The 16,152-nt window shown below is 40.8% G+C and overlaps 1 protein-coding gene across 1 annotated transcript in view; it reads left to right on the top strand.

Annotated features, from left to right (window-relative positions):
• The window catches only part of FDFT1 (farnesyl-diphosphate farnesyltransferase 1), a 64,726-nt gene extending 49,180 nt beyond the window's left edge, over positions 1-15,546 (top strand). Inside the window, exons 7-8 of the mRNA XM_069236154.1 lie at positions 3,932-4,084; positions 12,056-15,546. Coding sequence (XP_069092255.1) covers positions 3,932-4,084; positions 12,056-12,277 — 375 coding nt within the window. The 3' untranslated portion in view covers positions 12,278-15,546. The remainder of the gene's footprint in view (positions 1-3,931; positions 4,085-12,055) is intronic.
• Positions 15,547-16,152: the final 606 nt, after the last annotated feature.

Below are 16,152 nucleotides of genomic sequence, written 5' to 3'. Positions count from 1 at the left end.
ACTAGATGGCAGGAACAGTGCACAGCATGTGAATCTGTAGCGCAACATGCCACGAACAGATGTACACTGGGTAAGTGACATTTTCCATATATTATTTATATATATATATATATATATATATATATACACATCGCTTGGAAATACAGGTTCTGTCATTTCATAGCGCTTAAAAGCAGGTTCCATTCTTAACAAAATCGCTATAATTAATTTGCATCGACCATGAAGAGTTGAAAAAGCTATGTCAAGATTGTAATCTGTGACATTTTCGTTCTGTCAAGACCTCTGCAGTGGGTGCAATAACCAACTGTCTTGAATAGAGCTTAACACCAGGCAATGCTCTTGATAACCCTGGAGGGTCACTAACAAAGCACATAGGTTAGTTCTAGGCAAGAAGATGGCGAAAGGTGTTGTCTCTAAAATGGTCGACTCCAGATCCAAGCACTTCACAGCCTCAAGCTTGATAGCAAAAAAACATCTAGCCTTTTGGATGTAAATTGGGCCTCTTCAAAAAGAGTTCAGTTAGTGCAAACCCGATACAAAGGTATTACAGCACTTTACATGAACACCGTTTACATTACATAAGAACACATTCATTTTTAGTAGCAAGGGGAGATTAAGTAATTTGCACAGAATCGCAGGATGTTGAGCCTGTTCAAGACTCGAACTATGTTCCCCAGTTCCAAAGTCGGCAGCTCTGGCCCTTCCACCACATCCTCTCCCCTAGGGTTCTTTGTCTGGTGCATGTTGGGGCAGTCTCAGAATAACTTGTTTTTCTTATATAGTACTTGGTAATACAGGTTCTGCCATTTCATAGCGCTGCAAAGCAGGTGCCATTCTTAACAAAATCGCTATAATTCATTTGCAGTTAAGTTGCCTCTTCGGTTATTCTCTTTGTATACAGTCAGTGTTTTTTAACATTAGGCTGGTATTGACAATGTAGAGGAATATTTCCTTTAAAAGTTTAACAGAGAAATATATGGCTCTTCTCTGTGGTGTTCCAGGGCCAGAAATTACTAAGAAGTGATTAGCAGGAGTGCAGCAAAGAAACTCTGTTTTACTCCTTTTAAATTTCAGAGTATTCTACTTGAGCCACTTTGCCATCTTTATTAGGCAGGTGTGCAGCCTTTCTACCTGGATCAAGCTGTTATTGTCTAGGGACAGGATACTCTGTGTGTTTTCAGCATAGTTTACGCACGAGAGCCCATATGACTTGATCAGAGTCCGTAGTAGTCGTACACATATATTAAAGAGAATGGGGCTTAGCGCTGAGTCTTTGGAGACCCCCTGGATCCTCTCCTTAAATTCAGATTGGAAAGAAAGGAGTTCAATTGCCTGGTGTCCATCAGATGGGTACGATTCTATCCAATCCAAAAAGGTGCCCTCTACCTCTATTTCCTTCATTCTGCTGAGCAGTATTTGATGATTGACAGTATCAAATGCAGCTGACGGGTCTAACAGAATCGGTACTGCCATCTCCCCACTGTCACCCGCCATCCTTGGTTCATCTATTGCATCAGCTAGGGCAGTTTCTGTACCATGTGCTGGGAATAAGCCCGTCTGTTCACTTTCCTGGATATTATGGTGTTCTAGGTGATTGGCTAATTTGCTAACTTATTTCTTTACAGTCTCTACCAGACATGGAAGTTGAGGGATTGGCCGGTAGTTACTAAGATCAGTTATGTCCGCCAATGGTTTTTTTTTTTCAGCCGCGGGCAGCAAGTGCATTTTTTTTTTTTTTTTCCCCCCCCAAGCAGATGACACCTTGCCCGTAGTCATTGATTTCATACCCTTGATAGGCCTGTATATAGTTAATTTACTCTTTCTTTGCAAACCGTGGGCGGGATTGGGTTTAGTAAGGAGTACGAGGAAATATAGCCAGTAATCTAGATTCTTCTTTCCTGGGTTCCATATTGACTAGTTTGCTGCAGGACCCCTCCCCATGGCCTACTGTATCGGATAGTAGGGTCTTACAGGCCAGCATATCTTCAAGCAGAGGTTCACATATGTCATGAGGGTCATTTTCCTCCTTAATGTTATTTATAATTAACTCAATTTTTTGTGAAAGAAATCCGATAAGTTGTTTAATTCCTGTGACTAATTCACTATTTGTTTAACCCAGTCAGGAATAGCCAGGTCTTTTAGTACACCAGATATTTGTTTTAGACTTATTAGCTGCTTTCAGAATGGTCATGGTATGGTAGGTTTCTTTGGCCCTCCCTATTTCCTTTTGGTATTTATTGGGGGCACTTTTTAGGTGCAGCGTGTTGTTTTATGAGTAAGTCCTACGCCATTGCCTTTTAAGCTTGCTGCAGTTAGTTTTACTTTCCTTCAAGGTTTCTGTGTACCAAGGTGCTGACTCTCTAGATTTCGCAGTCAAAGTCTTCATAGGTATAATTTTATCTAGAGTCTTTGTGACTGGATTCTGTAAATAATCGTAGATTTCCTCCACTAAATCTCTCTCATTATTGCAGCTTTGCAGGTCAAATACTCTTCCCTCTTTTAACCTCCTTAGCTTAGACAAGGCTGTAGCTTGCATAGCTTTCTTAGTTACTGTTTCTTCTACCTCTAATTTAGGTCTAGATAATTGGAATGTCACTAGTGAGTGATCAGACCAGCTTACAGGGGTCAGATCCTTAACTACAATCAGACCTGGGGGTGTGAGTATTAAATCGAGGGTATGGCCTCCTTGATGTGTTGGGCCATTAACCAATTGTTTCAGACCCAGAGTCTAACAAGAAAACCAGGAGGTCCCTACTCTGGGGGTGTGCTGTACTCTGCCCAGTTATTGAAATTCCTCAAAATCCCGAAATTGGCATGAGTCCGAGCAAGATTAGTGACCAAGTTGAAAAATGGTTGAGTGAAGTACACTGAGTCCCTGGGAGTCATGACACAAATGTGCTGTGGAGACTACCCCACATCGTTCCTTTAGGGAAAAGCCCAGCAGTTCCACCCCTTGTACTTTATCCGTTTGGAGGGTGGTTGACTCCCACTTTGCTTTAAAAATAACTGCTACCCCTCACCTCTTTTTCCTGTCCTAGGTTGGTGGATTACTTCATAACACAGCGGGCATGTAAAACCCAGATCTACTTCTGAATCTGGGGGATCCATGTTTCTGTGATAAAGAAAAGATCCCACTCATTTGAATCAAGTAAAAAGTTTAATTCAGGCGAGTGCTTGACCAAAGAGCATGTGTTAATAAGTCTGCATTTAAGGGATTTAGCTCCCTGCTCCATCTTCCTACCTCCTCCCTTAACTGGTTTCAGATTTTTCACCACTCTTCCCTTCTGAGTCTCAGCTCCCTCACTCTACTTTATTATATTAAGCCTGAGCCTAAGTAGCCCCTTACTTCAGTATGTTACTCGGGGGCCTGCCTTTCACATTCTGGCCCAAAACTGTCAGCTTGGCTGGAGCCACCCAAGAAAATTGCAAATCTGTAAATCTGTCAAATGGCAGGTGATGTTCGAATCCGCGTCCAATTAATGGCACTGACAGAAAAGATCTGACACCAGCGTAAGCAAGTGATGTGTATATACTGCTCCAGATGTCACGCCACGCGAGATGGAGCAGCACGGTGTCACACGGCTCCACCTGCCGACGCTGGAGGGAATTACTATGTAAAAGTTTCCCGATCCAGGCTTAGGTCTCTGGATATTCAGAAGGTGAGGACTCTGCAGGTAGTCTCTACCAAAAAAAGGTGTTACCGGTGGTAAGAAACGTACGTTTTACCCTAAAGCATTAGTAAATAACTTACCTCTCCCATATTAGGACGTTTGCCCATTAAGTCTAGTTTGACATGCCAAGACTGTCTTTTCTGGTCAGTTTATACCTCTGGACAGGACGGCTCTTTAGTGGACTAGGAACGTCTTGGATCTCCTGCTGTCTCTTCCTGTTAGTAGCTGAATAACGCGTGCTATCTATCTCCTGTGCGCAGGTAATGGCGATCGCCACCTTGGCTGCTTGTTACAATAACCAGCAGGTGTTCAGAGGTGTGGTGAAGATTCGAAAGGGACAAGCAGTGACCATGATGATGGATGCCACAAACATACAAGCTGTGAAAGCTTTAATGTACCAGTATGTGGAAGAGGTGAGGAGAGCAGCGCTTTCAATTATATACAAAAAATAGTACAATGCAGCGTTTTTCGTTGTTTAAGTTTGAAAAGCTGTTGGAGGAAATTTCACTCTGTGGAACAGAACTGTCAGTTTATTTCTCAGTTGGGGGAATAATTGAAGCTAAAAAGTTGTAATTTGGAAGTGTGTGCAGCCTTTTTTTTTCTCATGTTATAGCCATTTCTAAACTCCATGGATGCTTTGTATTGTACCTTTCTTTCAAATCAACATATTCTGTAATGGATGGGACAAAGATAGATACATACATATATATATATATATATATATATATATATATATATATATATATATATATATAACCATGTAGTATACATTCTGCACATTCCAATTAATTGTTTTTTCTGTTTTACTTACTCCTCCCAAAACCAATATTCTTTGGTGTTTTTCTGAAGCATAAGAACTGAATTCTGAAATGTTCAACAGTCACAGTAAACCCGCACAAGCAGTTGTTTGCAATACACTATGGAGAGGTCTGTTTAAAAGTCTTTAATGAAAAACTCTTTTTACCGAAGCTCATGTTTCTGCCGCAGTAGAGGTTTTTACTAAAAGCGTTATTTGTGTGCAAAACTTTGGAATCCCGTTTAAGGCCTGCTTGAGAGGCACAAAAATAGGATTTTATTACAATACCCTTCCTTTATCACGCAGTGACGAAGCAAGTTGATCTGGCCTGGCATGCAGGCGTTGATGGTTATATTTTCTAATTTTATTGCATGCACATGAAGCAAAAATGAAAATGAAGAAAAAGGGAACATGTTATCTTTTAAATGTGGCAGCCGTATGCTTGCAATTACCATTTTAAATTAAAAATAAATTGAATATTTGAACAGTATGAGTGCTTTCGGTCAAACGGGCATCTTTGTAACAGGTGTAGAAACAAATTTTAGGTTTAATGCACGCAGGGAAAAAAAAATCTTGTTGGGTGCAAAAAACATAATATTGGCTTTGAATTACTGCAACATAAAGATATTAGCCATACAACATGACAAAAAAGGTCATGAATGAAAAAGCACTGAGTTGGGGAAGTAGAGGCCCTTCATCTCTCTGCACTTAAGGGCGGGTTTTTAAGTGAATGTGTGTTTTAATCTTTATTATCAATATATTATAATCGCTTCCAATGTGAATTGTACCTTACCCCATCCAGTTCCCCTTTTCTCGGTTTCCCCCTTCACCGTCGCTAGGGAGTTGGTACATTCCGTTTAGATTTCGACAGTTGGCTTCTGCAGTGACTGGAGAGTTCTGGAGTGGCTCGGGATGTTGCTGTTTAAAAGGACTGTACTATAATAAAACTCCTGATCCTGCTTACTATGTTGGCTAGATTATGATAATGTGCTCTAAGCATGCGATCAGGATGCTGCTGCCCCAAACACCACAAGAGAGCCGATGGCTGAAGTGGGCTGGAACATTTCCCCACGCCTCTCATGTGGCAGGTGAAGGTTTAATATGGCAGTGGATAGAAAGGGCTGACCCAGAGCCCTCTATGTATGGATAAGGAAGGGTCATTTTAAAGAATGTGTTACTAAAACACGAGGCTGGCAAGACATAGGAATTACAGAAGGAAGTGATAGGAATTACAGAAGAAAAGACAAATTCCTTTTTAGGTGCTCTTTTTAATAACTATATTAATCTTCAGTATTGACTTTTTAGGATTCCTTAATTTATTCCCAGTTCTGTAGCAGAAAACTCCGGACTTCTCCTTAGTAGGCTCGCTGTTTGTCCTGTTAAAGAGAAATACTGAAGCACATGTTTACGACGCCGGGAGCTACGTGGCACACCTTCTGCTCTAGATAATAGCCTTTTAATTTTTTTGCAATCAGCGTTTATGCCAACATATACCAGGGTGCTTTGATCTTTATTTGCTGTATTTATATAGCGCAACCACTCATCGCAGAGGGATATCACGGCGCTAATAGGGCCAGACATTTAACTAGCCAATGTACTCGGGAAAGAATAGATTATTGAATAAAGGCCCATTGCTCTGGGGGAAAAGCCATGTTTTACGTTTTGTTTTGTTTTTTTGCCCCCTGAAAATAATATAATTGTCTGTAAGGCGGATGGCCAGGGGAGGTAAATTCCATTGGGCTGCAGCCAGGTAAGTAAAAGAGCGGCCTCCGACTCTAATTTTCCTGATGCGTTTTATTTTTGCTAAAGCTACATTTTGCAGATCATATTTCTGGTGGGTTGAATAAATTCCACCTTGGATCTTAGAACTGGATGTTGCTTAATAATGCAGAGCACTACCAATAATACTGGGATGCTGCTAGAATTATCCTTGTAGAAAGCTGCGTATTTTATATATTCCATATTCCTGTTGTAAATGACACAGAACTCAGTGGATCCCTTAAGTGATAGCTTTGAAAGCATTTAAGCGGCCGCTGTGACTTAAAATGGATTTTCACCTCTAGATCGCCCAATTTAAGCAAAGTACTTACTTGTACAGATTGTCATGTATTGTCCAGTGAAGGTTTTGCAATGGTGATTTCCAGGATGTAGCTGTGCACATGAGAAATGAGGTGAACTTAACTAACGTGTCATCCTTAATTTGAATGATTGTTGTGTCCACCACAACACTGTGTAGAGGCATATTTTAAACTGCTTTCTGAACAGAAGACGTTTAAATTCTCCCAGGTGCAGGCGAATTAAATATTGCACGTCTGTTCTAGGTAGCTGACTGAAGTCAGAAGGCTGTTCTACACACGTCTGTTCAACATGCCAGTTCAAATTGATACATGCCAAGGGAGCTTCTGTTTTCAGAAAGGTTTAGATCATTAAAGAAAAGCCGTCTTTTATATGTCTGGCCTTTGAGTCTGCCTTAGCTATTTCACCAATCATTTTTCTTAAAATCATACATTATATATCTATATGTATAGAGGAGTTCTGAGTCCGTGCGCTCCATCTGTTGATCTGTTAAATTGTCATTCATATTTTTGTTTCCACCTACCACAGCATACGGCAATAGGTCAGCCCAGCCCACTTTTTCTATAGGCTCCGTTTACTTTGAATGCCTGCACAAAGCCTGTACACGTTATTCACATTTGCTTGAAGATAGTTATTTTATCGACAGTGACAAAGGTGTTAAATGATTTTTTAATTTTTTTTATTATTTTGTTTTTATTTTAACTTTAAATACCAGATAATTATTTCTCCTGCAATTCGGACGTCGAGTTAGATTATGATTTCATCATCATCATTATTCTTTAGTCGGTCATCCAGTGACCTTAAAAGAAACAAAAGTACAATAAAATCACACAAGATAAATAAAACAATGGTTCAGTTCCAAGGTCATACAAAATCATAACACCGTAAGACTAGGGCGTGTCGAACAGGAATGACAATTTATAAAGCAGTTGCAGAGCGTAAGCCTATTGCTCATTGTATAAAAATTGCAGTCGAAAGACATCCTCACTGTAGGTAATGTATGTAAAAACTCCATGGCAGCTCTACACTGTTTTAAGTTTGCCTGTTTAAAGAAAAGTAAAATAAGCACTTTCCTTAGCCTGGAATAATATTTACCAAAAAGAATAAAGAGCATTGTGCTTTGTGCAGAACGTCCATCACGTGTACAAATAGGCATCAAACATTCCTTGCCTAGGGTATGCAACAAGAAAGTGGACGGTGTTTAGGCGTAACCTAGTTTGCAGGTACCTATGATGTAGATTATTTTCCAAATACAGACAATCAGCTATAATTGAAGGATTGAGTAGGGTTTTCACCTTAGAGCATATTTTCAGCCATGGCTGCAAATTCACATGGTCACTTATATACTGTAGCCCAATTTCTGTGTGGCATATTTAATTGCTAGTCAACTTATGCACGACTAGCAACCTTTTTATAAAACCATTTTCTACCTTCTCCAGCCCCTGTGGGTCTCGAAAACCCTAAACATCAGCCCTATGTGTGCCTGGCTAGCACTTAGACTTAGAAATGATCAACTCTTTAATTGGCTTGCTACTTAACCAGGCTGCAAAGCCTGGAACCACTTCTGTCTAGAGCTGCTGCCCTGCCAATGTTCAGGATACTCCAAGTCAGTCTATCACCAAGTAACGATATAAGGAGACCTTAACTAATTTTCATACTGTTAACTAAGAAAGCCTTATTTTCCTTGTCACAGGTTCTAAAGACCTTTTAATGTGGGTTTTTGTTTGATTATCAACCATCCGGTTTAAACTATTCATAAAGGAACAGAACTGATTTAGTAATCGCTGCAAGCCAATTGCAGTCTTTGCCAATAACTGTATCTACGGCATAGATCAGAGCAGATACACTAAGTTTGCTGACCATGGGACAGTCAACACTGAAATTCAGTAAATATTTTTCCAAACTGATGATGTATAAAGAAAAAAAAGTGGGACAGAAAGCAACGCTGGTGCATGCCACAATCGAGTTTAAAACTCTCAGTTACCACTAAACAAAGCTCTCTGAAAAAGTTTATAATGCTGGGCTCAGCCTCTACTTCCGCTATAAATCCCCAGAGGTTTGACCTGTTGACTAAATCAAACGCTAAACTCTAATCCATAAAGCTACATAAACTTTACCTTCCGTTGCTAATATGTATTTATTGATTAACAGATATAGGTTGAGACTTTGCTCTACGGTCCCCTCCCCTTGGATCCTTTCTTAAGGATCAGGACTATTGTCCCATGTGACCAAGCCTTGGGTGGGCCCAAGAATGAGGAAGCCTTAAGAACATTTGTCACGAGGGAGGTCCAGAGGGGTAAATTTGCCTTTAAAAGATCCACTGGTATCCTATCTGGGCCTGGAGCTTTCCCATTCATATAAATCTCAAGGATACAAATTGGTTTAGTGGGAGCCATTGGGTTTTTGTCTGGATCTTGCTCGAAGCGCGACTCTTTTGAAGCCTGGTGTCCGAGTATAGTTGAAAAACGTGCCTAACGCAGACCGCCAGGTTTGGTGAGCTCTCTCTAGAAAGTTATAGTTAACTGTATGTCACTCTCTTTAAGATCACTGGCCTTAATTAGGTTATGGTATGCTTCTTCTTAATATCCTTTTCCAGGCCAATAAGGCAGCCTATACCTCTTTCTGCAGATGCAGACCAGTTCAGGGTCTCTTGGCAACATTTTGAGTTCTGACAATAATTGGTTATGGGTTTGGTACAAATTGTGTCAAACCACCCTGCATGTTTATTGTTATTCAGAGTAACTGAGCATTTTCCGTGCAGTCCAGAAAATTCTATTAAAACTACTATTTATCTCAAGTACCCCCCCCCCCCCCCAACCTCCTTGATCACCCCCAGACATGTCATAAAATCACAATAGCTTGCAGCCTCAAGATTTGATAGAAAAGTATTCTTGTCAACTCTCACCCAACTCATGGTTGATTCCAGACCCCCCTGCACCCCCCACCCCCCCCCTTTTATTGGTTGAGAATGCCAGTGGTGTCGGATGGGCCTTCACCTGCTGCTTTTTTTTTTTTTTTTTTTTTTAAATAAATAAAAGGGCATTGCCTATCAAGACGGCTATAAGCCTATGGTTGCTCAGGAGTGAATCCAAAACCATGTATTCTCCTGCCCATGACCTAAGATTATAGGACAATAAAATGAAGTCAGTTAGAAGTGGCCATGCCCACTACATGTAGGAATAACTAGGCTGCTGTTTAAGGAATCAAAAGCAAACATCTGGTTGTACCTTATTATTAATAGCAAATTGAGTTCATCCTCATATGGGCTGAGATCAAAATGTTCTGTACTCTCCCCTTCGGTGTTCAACAGACCACACAACATTGCTTGGGTCACTTGGTGATGTTTTGTATTAAAATCCCCCATCCACACTATCACATAGCTAGTGTTAAATGTGCTCAGACTTTGCTCTATATCCTCCTGCAAGGCTTTCACTGTAGCATTTACTGGCATCAAATTTGTTATAATAAAAATTAACCAGTAGCATATGTTCTCTTTTTTATGTTTTATTAATATATATGATAATAGGGAGAGGCCAGGTTTGCCCACATAATCCGACCCACAAAGGTAATGGCCACCAGTGTAACTAAGCCTCCGTTAGGCCTGCCCAGCCGGCCTGCTCTTGTAGAAGTGGAATAGGTCATAAGTCCATCAATGAAAATAGATTCTAGGAGCCAGGTTGCTTGATGAAGTTTAACCAGTACAGGTTCGCCAGTTTTGCACCTAATCCTGCCACATTCTATGATGCAGATCTCATTCTTCCACCTCTGTTGTTTCCTGGGCACATGGTAGCAAGACTTTTCCTCCATTGAAATGAAAAGACCAACTGCCCTCCCTAGGGATACAGGCATATTGCAACCTACCTCTTTGTCTTATAAGTCCTTATGGTCGGGCGACTTGTTTGCGAGTCACTCTAGTTGATCTAGCTGTGTTAGGGGTGCAAATCTGTTTGTGGTAGTGAGAAAGTTAATAATACTGGATAATGGCCTGATGGGATTGCTGGCTGGTCTGTAGAAATAGCCCAATTGAGGGACATTGATAACTGAACGACTCACTGTTAGAAAATTGAGTCTTCTCAAAATGTGTTTGACAGTGGTTCTATTCCTACAATTAACAACAATGCAGTTGTTGCTGTCCAGTTTTGGAAGAGTGCCTACGCAAGATGATCCTCCTCACAAAGTTGATCTCGCTGTGTAGTTGTCCTAGGCCGTCCACCCGCCTATTTAAACAGTGCGCTACCTTGTTCAACAACTGGTTGTGTTTTTTTTGTGAGTGCCTGGCTTCAGTGGGGGTGCATCTTCAAGGGCCAACACAAAAGGTGTAGACTGTGGAGGGAGCTGGAGAGTTTGAAGGCCTGATGCACATATTGAAGACTGATCCTCTCTCATCATATGCATCTTGAGCAGTATTATCACCTAAGTCCACCTTGTGACTGTCCCCTGTGCCATGGTTCTCTCAAGCTGGGCAAGGGCGTTGTTGAGCTGCCTGGATTTGTGAGAAGGGGATGGTAGGAGCTGAAAAGTCCCTTTGATCTGTAATGTGGCCCCCCGTCCATTTTAGTATCTGTGCTTGCATCCTTAGTCAAGTGCTAGATGACTGCCCACTTTGCTTAGAGCCCATCATATGAGCCTCCAGGGAGTTCAGCCTGCCCTTCACAGCAGACATGAAGTTTACTAATTTATCCTCCAGGCAAGTGATCTTACTGACTATATCCCTAGCCGAAATCTAGGGCCCCATGATGTAGCTCCATCAGCAATCAAGCCTGTGTCCTGGGCGGCCTTTCCTTTCCTCCACTGGGGGCGCTTCTTTTTTGCTGGAGGCGACGAACAATATGAATCGTGCATTTGGTACACCATGTGCTGGCCCGTCCTCTCACCTAGGGGCTGCTGGGTGACAAAGTCGTACCCCAGCAATATGGCCAAAAGTCAGTGCAGGCAGGGAACGGCTTGATATGGATTGTGGTTTACTTTTTGTATCCTTAAGGTTGTTACCATAAAGTCTTTAAGTGACATTGTAGCTGCCTGAGATTTGATTCCTTGTCTAGGTGGCAATTTATTCTGAACTTCTTCAGAAATAATAATGAAATGCATGTTATGGCTGAATGGCTTGCCATTAAAAAAAACCAAAAACATCACAAGTAAAAAACCTGCATCAGTGATTATTTTATTTTTTAATTTTAAATCTTTTTTTGTAAGCGTATGGAAGCCTCACTTGGGAGGTGGCTTGCTTACATTCTTTTGTTTTTGTGACATGTGCTTGAAATAAAAAATAACCATTGAACCAAGTTGCCAAGGCCAGACCTTTTGCTTTGCCAAAGCTTGTTTGTATGAGGGAACATAGATTAGTATGGAAATTACATCTGCAGAGCAAAATCCCTTTGGGAAACCTTACCTTGTCACTCAAGACTAACAAGCAACGGGTAATCGAAAACAGTTTTTTGCAAACACAACCGCTTGTTTGGGTCTTTGAAATTACCTCTGTGTTTAATACCCTTTTCTCTATTACTGCCAACAGATCCATCAGAAAATTCCCTCTACGGATCCTTCTTGCAGCAAGACTCGGCAGATTATCATCTCTATCAGGACTCAGAGTTTGCCTAATGGAACACTTGTGTCTCGGAATCACTACTCCCCTATTTACCTGTCGTGTGCAATGCTCTTCGCAGCACTGAGCTGGCAGTATCTCACTAAGGTGTCTCAAGCATCTGACGAGTTTGTACAGGCAACAGAGAACTGAGACTCTATAAGGCCCTAACCATGGAAAAATGTTATTATTACGACTCATCTGCAGATAATATGGCAACCAGGAAAAACGTGTGCAGTAGTCTGACAGTTCGCTTCATGGCAATCTTCTCAGTACAGTTGGTTTGGACTTCATCATCATTCCCTTTGAAATGACATTACAACTAAACACATGCAATTCTGACACTTTACATAAATCTTCCTCAAATTTGTCGAAAAAGCCAGGATGTTGCATAAGATGACGAAAGAAAGCAGTCCAAGGGGAAATGTTTCTTTTGAAAACACGTAGGCTGAGTGTAGATATTCTTACTACTGTTATTGAACGCATATTATTCAATATCTTAGGAAGATGGCTCGCAATTCATATTCTGTCATCGGTAGGGTCTATGGAATTTTCAGTTTTTCTCTCCATTATCTGCAAAACATTTGAAGCCAGTTTGGAGATCTGCAGATAAATGAAGACTACACCCAATTTCCAGGGTTTTAAGTTGTGAAGGTCATATTTCGATAATTGGATGTGATGCCGTTTGTAAAGAATTAAGAAAGAGTGTGCACATATGTTCCCCAGAGCATTGGATACATTTTGCAGGACCTGATTTAATTGCAAAATGATTCTACTGCAACACTCAAAAAATTGCCAGTATTGAAGATTAACAGAAGAAACTGGAAAACCTCTGCATATATTATACATTTTGACTCTTGTATCTAGCTCCTTACATTTCCAATAAGTAGGAATGGCACTAAGTTATGGTTTACACTATCAATGCCCATAAGCTACATCTAGTAAGGCTGGAACAGAATGATTCCGGTGTACCCCACCTCCCATGTTGGAAGCCCCTGCTACTCAATTTGTTCTGTCTACTGAGGCTGCTGGCTCTTCAGTGATACTGTACATTTTTCAACAAGACTGCACAGTTGTTGGCATTTAAGTCGACGTGCATCTGCACCCTATTCATTTGACAGATTTGTGCATTTAAGTACTGGGAGCCCTGTTAGGTCACAGAAACTCACTATGCTAAGGACTAAAGGTTATCTTGGTCATGTCCATCTGTTGTGACACAGAATTATTGACCTCTCTTAAAATGATGGCTTTAAACAAGTGGGCCACATTTTAAGGCTATTTGTATGCCTATGTTTTACTTAGGTGTAGGAGAATTTATTTACGAGTGCAAATTTCCATTCCTTGTCAGCGAATCGTTAATGGTGAACACATTTCACTCATAGCTGTGATTTTTGGGTTTTCCAAGTTGGGTCCACCTGAGAAGTCAGTGAACACCCTCAGACTCACAGGCCTCAGCACAGCATTAGCTGCCGGTTTCTCTCCCTGGGAGGTGAGTGGTAAAAGCGCTTCAAGCACTGATTCTTATGTATGTTTGCCTCTTGGGAGTTCAACGTCCCAAGAAACTTGTAGGCCGTCACTGTGCCCACATTTACTCGGCCATATTACTTACAAACACTTATCTTACTGTTTGCCTTGTTTTAAAGAAGGTGACATAATGAAATTGTTCAGCGAAAGTGCATGCATCTATGCTACCTCCATAGAAGGGTCAGTCTAAGTAATTTGCAACATCAAACCACAGATGCTCGTTAAAGGAAGGGCAAGCTGCCACGCAGAGGTGTTTGATATAGGGCTGTTTTCCTTTTCCACTAAGCCCCGAATCAAAGTATATGCATCTGTGCTATCTTTGCATCTAATGCTGTAGTCTTCAATCGTTTGAAGATTCCTTCGGTAGTAACATACTTTCTGTTTCAGGTGGTTAGATGCGAAATTCCCGGATCATTCTCTTAAAGTGTATGCTTTGTCTTAAAGCCCTGAAGCTTCTGTGCAACTAGAGTAACATTATCTGCAATGCTTTATGGCGTTGACAGCACATCATGTGCCCACTTATAACATGTTAATCAACTCGAGCATGTACTGTAACAAAAACACAATGCTCCAAAAGGTTTGGCCAGGAAGTTATTTAAGGGCCCTCATCTTGAGTTTTTTTTTGTTTTTTTTTGTTTTTAATCCGCGTTTAAATATGTGGAATTAAAATATATGGAATCGGACATATCTTCGTATAAGTCACCAACCTTCCTGGAAGTGGTAAAGAGGTGGGCATTTGGTCTGTCTTGACCTACAGCATGTTTGCCATAGTTTGTGCTTTGGATTATCTGCATTAGATTAAGGGCCTGCTTTAGATCCTGGCGGAGGGTGTTACCCCGTCACAAATGTGACGGATATCCCTCCCCGTATTAGGATCCTATTACAGCCTATGGGGATCGTAACACGGCGGACGGGATATCCATCACATTTGTGACTGAGTCACCCCCTTCGCCAGGATCTAAATCTAAGTTTTATTTCTATTGATCAATACACTATTAGTACATTGAACTCTTAAAATCACTACTGTTTATAATTGATCTCGCTCCAGATCCATGTTTTATGTCTAGGGTATTGTATGTGCAACTGGTTCCGCTTGGGTCCTTTAAGCACACCCACAACTCCCAAGTGCATATTATGTAGGTCGCCTGCGGTATAGTTAATGAGCTGATCAGTCAGTGCACATTCCTTTCCATTGAGACTGCTTTATTAACCCTGATGAAAATACACCCTACTGTTCAGATGTCTGACATGCGTGCTTCATCTAGTGCTTGTGTTCAGTATATGACTTCAGAAGGTAAGTTTTCCTCTTGCTGGGATAGTTTGTTTGCTTTCATCCTCATTCTGTGTAGCCATTTTGTCTGCGCACGCTCAGAGACCTGCCATGTTGAGTCACCAGTGTGATGTATGTACAGTGTTGATTTGTCAGCAACCGCTGGTGAAGGAGCAGTGTTGTTCCATTTTAATATGTAAAGTTTAATTTTTTCGAATAGAAAAAATATCTTTTTAAAGTAATTTAATAGAAACGGGCTCTTAGTCTGTCGAGCCCATTGTTTTTTTGTTTTTTGTTTTCCGAATTCTTGTGTTGTTTAATTGACAGAAAAAAAGCTGTGATAAAATGATTAAATCATTTGTGCTGTAACTGGTTTGAGAGTTTGATATAAAGAAGTGAGGTGAAAAAAGCTACATTTATACAAGGAAGTTGATTTAGATTTTCTTTCTACTTTTATTTAATGTACAGAAATGTTGCATTTTTAGATAGCTTTAGATGTCAAACTCAAAACCACGCCCCTGTAAGTAATTTGCTCATCTGTATTTGAGTGGTCGGACTGCTCAGTATTTTGACATTGTTATACAATGTTTTAAAGTTTTATTCATTAAAACTGTTATGAACATTGAAAGACTACGGATTCCATTATTTCCTATTTGTGGGTTGTAGGTTCTTTTACACTGCACTTGTAATGACTAGAATTACAGGTGTTTGAGCTCCTACGAGGGGAATCGATCAAATGGAAAACAGCGTTGCAAATTCCTCGTACCTCGGGGCACAGTAGCCGATGTTAAAGGCATTATTCATAAGGGTATTAGTGCGTGTAAGTTTCAGTTAATGCATAAGCAACTTCGTTAGACGTACGAGGCAACTATTGCGATTCACAAAGGTTTGTTTCCTTCATGGAAATGATTTTACTCTCTCAGATCTCCATGTGAGGAGATTTTCTCCCATGTTTGGGGAGTGAGCATTCCAGGGGGAGAATGTCTTAGAATGTTGTTTCCACTCCTAAACCTACACATTCACAGGTATTCACAAACTCCTGTTTGAGTCATGCCCTCTGTGCAAACTACCAGCTTTATTCCTGACTATTGGAGGAATTCATAATTTTCCAGCAAGGTTGTGGAACGGCAAACCTCAAAGTGCTGCCCACAGACATTTTCTAGGTGTTTCTGGATCATTGAAGCACCACCGGCAGCCCACTGAAATGTTCTAGGTGTTTTTTAGGGTCGAGCCT

This window comes from Pleurodeles waltl, chromosome 5 (genome assembly GCF_031143425.1).
Source record: "Pleurodeles waltl isolate 20211129_DDA chromosome 5, aPleWal1.hap1.20221129, whole genome shotgun sequence".
Classification (NCBI taxonomy): Eukaryota; Metazoa; Chordata; class Amphibia; order Caudata; family Salamandridae; genus Pleurodeles; species Pleurodeles waltl.
The sequence above is the reverse complement of the archived record's forward strand: the minus strand, read 5'-3'. Positions and strand labels throughout refer to the sequence as shown.